The following is a 7,195-nucleotide window of genomic DNA, read 5'->3' as shown; positions in this document are numbered from 1 at the left end:
CGTTTCATAAATGTGGGGCACAGTGTTCTCTACCACTGAAAACAAAAGGCTCTTCCTGCTGGCTCTGTTCTATACAGCCCCCTTGGGGAGGTACCCCTAAAACGTCCCTGTCTCCCTCACTCAAACCCCACATCTCCATGTCAGGGGAAGCATGGCACTGATCCCATCTTCTCTGTCAGGCTTCTTCCCCCACAGATGCCCATACACAGGTCAAGAACTACATCCCCAGGGCTCACTGCCCATTTCTTGAGAACTAAATTTCCCCATGGATCTTAAAGCACACAAATGTTACTCTCCTCACCCACACACCACTTCCTGGTGTTACACCACACATGCTTCTGCAGAACCCCTAAGGATCATGAAGTCCCTGTCTGATGCAGGACTGGTGCTGTTATCACCACGCCAGAGCTTTGCAGCTGGGCTTCAAGGCACATGGTCATCAGCAGAAAACAAAGTCTGCATCAGAGCTGCAATGATTCAGGGAGGTTCAGGGTGTTGTGCTGTTTGGTTTTTTTTTTTTTTTTTTTTTTTTTTTTTTTTAATCCCTTCCAGCCAATAAGAACACCCAAAGAGGCACATCTTCCCCTGGCAGGAAGCAGGACCGTCACTTGTCTCACCCATCACTCATTTCACTGGTAGGCTCCTCTTCCGAAGTACTGGAGATGGCAGTGAACTTCACCTGCAGTTTTGCCACACTCTACTGTTGTGCACTCTGGGGCTTCACCAGGAATTCAAATGGTAAGAGTGGAAAATAATTCCTGCTTTCTTTGTCCTATGAGTGTGGCTTTCTAATGTAATAGTAGATAACTGCCCTTTTCCATTATCTAGGGACATCATCTAAGGATTTTAAAGTCAACTTATGGTTTTAACTTATTTGTCAGGGCTTAAACTCTGCATGACCTTGATTATTAAATCTAAAGACTGTGGGTAACAATATGACTGCTATGTTCAGATGTGAACTTAAGTGCTGATTATCTGACTTTAATGAAACATTACTCTATATAATTTCTTTCTTTACTGAGCAAGGAAACTCTCTTGATTGCAGCTGGCCTTAAATCTTTAGAATGGCAGCTGCAGACAGGAGCGATTTCTTTCTGAAGATTTTAGCTTTCCTTCAGTTTTACTTTGGCTTGCATATACAGAAAGTACTGATGCACTCAGGGATCCTGTCTGGTTAGCCAGTAGCTTTTTGTTTCGGCTGTGGTTTCCTTTGGGGGTTGCAGAAGCGTACAGGAACTCTGCCACATCTTAAATGTACAGATAAAGCTTAGCCTTGCTCCTAGTAATGGGGAGATTTTGAAAGCAACCCATGAAAAAAAAAAAAAAAGGCGACCTGTTACAATCTGCCTGTGAGCTTTGCTCCAGACTGGGAGAGAGCATCCACAGGATTGTTTTCTCATACTGCGGGAATAGAGCCCCAAAATTATTCCTTAATGAGGAAAATAGAAGAGGGGGCCTTTTAATAAAACATTCAACTCACCTCTGCAAGATGATGTTAACTCAGAGTAAGAAAAACAGTCTACCTTAACGCCATCTCACAGAAAGGACAGATTTTTCTGCTCTCTCTTGGCATTTCCAAATCCAGAAGCAAGGATGGAGTCCGAAATACAAGTTCTCTGGACATAAGCATCTCCCTGTGGAGCAGTAAAAGATGTTTTTCCCCAGTTGTGAGATCACATTCTTGGAGCCTCTGAGTGTTATAGGTACCTGGCCAGATCATGCAGTGCTTCTGTTCCCACCCAGGCCTGGACTACAAGTGTTTTCACCAGTATTGGTTTGCCTAGAGCCTTGCACTGTTATCTGACCCTCTGGACCATTTTGCTTTGCTCTTGGAGTGGGGTCATCACCTTACACACATTCAACTTTTTAAGGTAATGGCCCTTAAGGGCCAAGCTAATGAAGAAGCTGTTAGGAAAGGTTGAAGAACATCACAACTACAGATGCCTCACACCAGAGAGTACCCGGGGTTTGGAAATTCAGTGGTGAAAACTATTCCAAACAGCAAAAGAGATTTCAGATGAGTGTGTGCTCCATGCAATGACTGCCTTGAATGAGAATCAAAGCACATCAAGAAAAACAAATCCTAGCCTTGAGGAATCTGGGTCACTTGAGGAAAACAGGGGGCTAAAGTTCACTAGATTTTATACCTACTTTGGTCTGGTATGAATAATTCTCACCACTGAGTTGCAATAGGTGAAGGAGGTGAAATTCCCAGTACCCCTTGGTGAAGGTTGAGGCAAAAATATACTAGCCTACCATCTGCCTGCAATGCACAGTGTAGTACCAGCCTGCTACCTATCTACAACACATGATCCAGCTTGCAATACTGTGAACCCACCTCAGATGTTGCATTTCAGAAGCCTTGCCATCTGTGATACTGCTGGATCTACCAGGAGCTGGAGTCAGGAACAAGGGCACTTCACACTCAAGACTCTTCCTCTGAGTTTCATAGTTTTCCTCCTGTACACACAGTGTGACTTCAGCCAACCTTGCTCACCCTGCCACTCCATGACTAAAAAAGACATCACTGTGACTCAAGACGTGTTGAGAGCTATTAAGCCACAAAGGGACCTTGTGCTAAGATTTAAAAAGACTGCGGTTATCTCCTCCTACTTACAAGGGATGGTACCTGCTATCAACACTCTCACCACTGTCACATCTGGCTTTCCAACAGGCATAAGAGCATAGATTCCAGCAAGGTCCTGGAAATGAGCCAGAAGAACCCCAGCCAGTGACGTGTTCTCAGCCTGGCAAACTCAGTTGCTAGGTGAGCCCAGGAAAAATCTCATTCCTATAAGCTATTGAGTTGGTATTGATGGCACAGGGAAAAGCACTGCATCCCAGAGGAAAAGGATAGCTGGCCTCATAGGCAAGGCCTAAATCAAGGCCCTGCTCTGCCCCCAGCTTCCTTTCTGACTATAGGCAAGTCCTGTATGGTCCTCCTGCATCACCCATGGATTAAATCACCTTAACCCCCAGGCAGGGGGGTCCCCCTTCAGGACAAGAGGATAAACAGATGCTCTAGAAAGTCTTACCCATGCACTGAGCACTAGAAAAGATGAGGTGCCTGAGAAATACCTTCAGCCTTAGGCTGCCCGGTCATGAGTTTCCATGGCTCTTGAATCCTACCCTTGCTGTTGTGGGAAAATATCATCCCATAGAGAAGCAGATTCTGTGTTGTTAGGTAAAAAAAAAAAACAAAAAACAAAACCAAACCAACAAACCAGGTTGCCCAGCACTGGCTGCACACCCAGTCCCAGCACTGATGAGAGACATGGGTCAGGAAAGTTTGTCATCTCCACACCAGACACAAAGCCACTTGCAGAACATCTGCTCCTCTCAGACACCTGGTCTGGGTCTCTCAGCTCCCACCTGCAAGAAAACATGGGGGTCATTAAGGTAGCTGGCTATCAGCCAGGAAGAGATTTGAATTTGGACAATTTTGCAGATGACATCAAGTTAGGTGGGAGTGTTGAACTGCTGGAGGATAGGAAGGCTCTACAGGGGGATCTTGACCACCTGGATCGTTGGGCTGAGGCCAATTGTTTGATGTTCAACATGTGCAAGGCCTTGCACTTGGGTCACAACAACCCCAGGCAGCGCCACAGGCTCGGGGAAGAATGGCTGGAAAGCTGCCTGGCAGAGAGGGATCTGGGGGTGTTGATCAACAACTGTCTGAATATGAGTGCCCAGGTGGCCAAAAAGGCCAACAGCATCCTGGCTTGTATCAGGAACAGTGTGGCCAGCAGGACTAGGGATTGTCCCTCTTGTACTCGGCACTGGTGAGGCTGCACTTCAAATTCTGTGTAGAGTTTTGGGCCCCTCACTATAGGAGAGACATTGAGGTGCTGGAGAGAGTTCAGAGAACGCTGATGTAGCTAGTGAGGGTTCTGGAGCACAAGTCTTATGAAGAGCAGCTGAGGGAACTGGGGCTGTTCAGCCTGGAGAAAAGGAGGCTGAGGGCAGACCCTATTGCTGTCTACAGCTACCTGAAAGGAGGTTGTACCATGGAGGGAGTTGGTCTCCTCTCTGAGTATCAAGCAACAGGACAAGAGGAAATGGCTGCAAGTTGCACCAGGGAAGGTTCAAATTGGAAACATTTCTTCACAGAAAGGGTTGGCAGGCATTGTAACAGGCTGCACAGGGAAGTGGTTGAGTCGCCATTCCTAGAGGTCCTCTTAGGGACAGGATTTAGTGCTATATTTAGGTTATGGTTAGACTCGATGATCTTAAGGGTCTCTTCCAACCAAAATGATTCTATGATTCTGTCCTTGGGTTTAGGAAGGAGGTGGAACTGAGTCTCTCCTTTGCAGGTCAAGACTTTAATCCCTGAGCTGTGTTACAAGGGGGTACAGCCATTATCACCTCTTGGGGGAGGATGAGATGGTGTAACTAGGACGTATGTCAGCAACCCAAGAGCTGAATTATTGCAGCCTTCTATGCCAATGATGGCATGCAATGCTGGGGTTTTATTTCTTTTAAATAAACTCTGGGTCATCAGGTTGCCCCTCCCTCTTCTGCTTGGGTTTCCCCAATACAAACTGGCTTAAAAACAGAGTCTATGCTTCATGCATCTCTCTATGAGAGATCTAGCTGTGAAAAAAAAAAACCTGGAGGTGACAAAAAGCTTGACTTTCACAGCAAATTTAGTACCAGCTCTGTGCACACATTTGTGTGTACATGCACCACAGGCTCACTGCCTACACACAGCACGAACTCCAAGGGCCGCCTCCTGCACTGGCAGGTCTTGGCATCAGTGGCTGCACAGCAACTTGCGCAGGCTGAGGATTTCTTTCTCTTGTTTCTATTGCAGAAAGGGGAAAATGGAGGGGAAGGCAAATGTAAAAGAGGAGGAAATAATTACATCAACTGTAAGCTTTGAGCTTCTTTTAAATTACTGAAAAAAAACAAGCAAGGCATAGCCATATAACCAAGTAAGAATATATAGTAATAAGGACCATGTAGAAAGAATTGCCCAAGCTTGAAAGCTCTGGGGTTCCCCTCTCCACCCCCCAGCCTCCATTTCCTACATACCTTGTTCCTCCACTTCATGGCTGTGATAAGAAGATGGTCCTTGGCACTTGCATCAGGACAACAGCTCTTGAACACCTAAAGCAGCCCATTCTCCAGGACAGTGGAGTCCAAGTTCTGCCCCAGGCCACTCCCTGCCCAGTTGGAAAACAGGGATACTCTCTCCTTTGTCAATATGTAGAGCGAGGGTATCTTTCCCCATACCTTTATCACCACCAAAGTTTCCCTAAAATAAAAACTTTATGATGCCATCAAAGGATTAAAGGGGGGTGGGAAAGACTTTTATGTCTGCAAGTTAAACTTGGCATGACAACTAGGAACAGCAGGGCTCTGCCAGCCAATGTTTGATATGTTATCAAAATTATGCTGTACTCCTGACAACAGGATCTAGCTTCATAACTATATTCAAAGTTGGGCCTTCTACAAGTTGGGAGTCATACCAGAGACATTCTAAATAATACTTATGATACCCTGGCTTCTTCTAAGTCAGTTTGAGCTCTGCCACCACTTCTAGCAGTGTCTTTTTCTGTCACTTCATTCCACAGAATTGTTTCACCATTTCAAACACATAAAGGAAAACTACTTTATAATGGATATGAGCAGAGCCCTTCTGAAGCACAAGTGCATGGGACAAGTAAGAAGTTTTAGCATTGTTTCAGAGGGCCAAAACTCCCACTCTTTCAGGCACCTGGTGTGTTTTGCACTCACATTTTTTGTTGTTTCAGCTATGTATGTACCGCCACCTCATTCGACTATGACACCTGGCTCCCCTGTCCCAGTGAACACCAACAATCCTGGGGTCCGCAAGGCAGCTCGCTTTGGGGTTTACAGATACAACAACAGTTCCAACGACCTCTTTCTGTTTAAGGAATCACAAATAAACAGAGCCCTGGTACAGGTAAGAAGAGCCCAGACTTCTGCAGGTCCTCCAAACCATTTACCATTGACCCTCCTATAGAGCACGCAAGAGCCCTGATCCTTCTCAGGACGGCTATGCGTGCCTAAAGATAAACAGCATATGTCCCTCTATCCCATTCAACTGCTTCACAGGAGGGCCTCCACCTCCCAGTAATTCAACATAAAACACTTCCACACCACCACACACAATTCACAGATGTAGCACTTAATTCTTAGCCAAAATTCTACCATCCCTTTTCCCTGCCCTTACTTTAAAGAATTAAACTATTTTCTCTAGATTGTCAGAGGGCTGAAATACATGCTCCATGTGAAAATTGGACGCACGGTGTGTGAGAAGAGGAAACACTCTGGCCTGGACAGTTGTAACTTCCAGAGGAAAAAAAACCTGCAACAGGTATGTGTCCAATTCCTTTGGGGTACCCAGTAACTGCAGGTGATTCTTGGCCATCTCTAGCTGTACAGTCACCTTCAGACCAGCTCTGTCATGTCCTCTCAGATCTACAGACCTCCTCTGTGCAGAGCTAGCTGAGGCAGGGTGACCAGTATAAGCAGTGTGGTACCTCTCACGCACCCAGGGCCAGCTTCTGTCGGCAAAGAGTGGAACCAGACAGAGCCATCTCGCCCATTTTCCTGGATTAGTGAGTGAAATAATGCAAAATAGAGTATGTGCTAAGTAGAGAGATTTCCTGGGTGGGGGAAATCCTAACAGAGGCTTTCCCACTAAAGTATGATTACTTAGCAAGCAGTACTTTTCACAGGATAAAGGGTGAAGACAAAAATATGGCGTTCTGTCCCATCATGGCCCATAAGGCTGAGACCAACCAGCAGCCACCTGAACTTTTTCACCAATATCCCTTTTATTTGCAGACGCTGAGATGCTATTTTGAGGTCTGGATAACACCTTGGTTACATAAAGCACATGTCCCTGTTGCTCTCTGTCGCTGACTCACCTCCCCACATGAAAGCCTGACTTACAGGGGATCTATCACCACCACGAGTATTTCCTTGCCTGGACTGTTGAGGCCAAAACTGAAGTGGGAAACAGACGTACAGAATCACCACAGAGCTTTTCTTGCAAAGCACATGCTTATTTTTCTCCCTGAGAAAGATGCTCAAAATCTGTGTGAAAAAGACAAGACCTGCCTTGACTGAATATTGCTGTCCAGTTGTACATCTGTTTTTCTAAAATTAAAATGCAGATGCGTGTGTTGTCATTTATTCAGTGGGGCACCATCCATCCTCTGGT

General features: G+C 45.8%; 1 protein-coding gene across 1 annotated transcript; it reads left to right on the top strand.

The window, feature by feature from the left end:
* Positions 1-326: 326 nt before the first annotated feature.
* On the top strand, positions 327-6,941 carry CST7 (cystatin F). Its single transcript, XM_080342594.1, has 4 exons — positions 327-738; positions 5,757-5,929; positions 6,227-6,343; positions 6,817-6,941. Exons 1-4 carry the CDS (start codon positions 663-665, stop codon positions 6,892-6,894), a joined length of 444 nt encoding a protein of 147 aa, XP_080198720.1. The 5' UTR covers positions 327-662; the 3' UTR covers positions 6,895-6,941.
* Positions 6,942-7,195: the final 254 nt, after the last annotated feature.

The sequence above is a fragment of the Nesoenas mayeri genome (assembly GCF_963082525.1).
Source record: "Nesoenas mayeri genome assembly, chromosome: 3".
NCBI lineage: Eukaryota > Metazoa > Chordata > Aves > Columbiformes > Columbidae > Nesoenas > Nesoenas mayeri.
The sequence above is the reverse complement of the archived record's forward strand: the minus strand, read 5'-3'. Positions and strand labels throughout refer to the sequence as shown.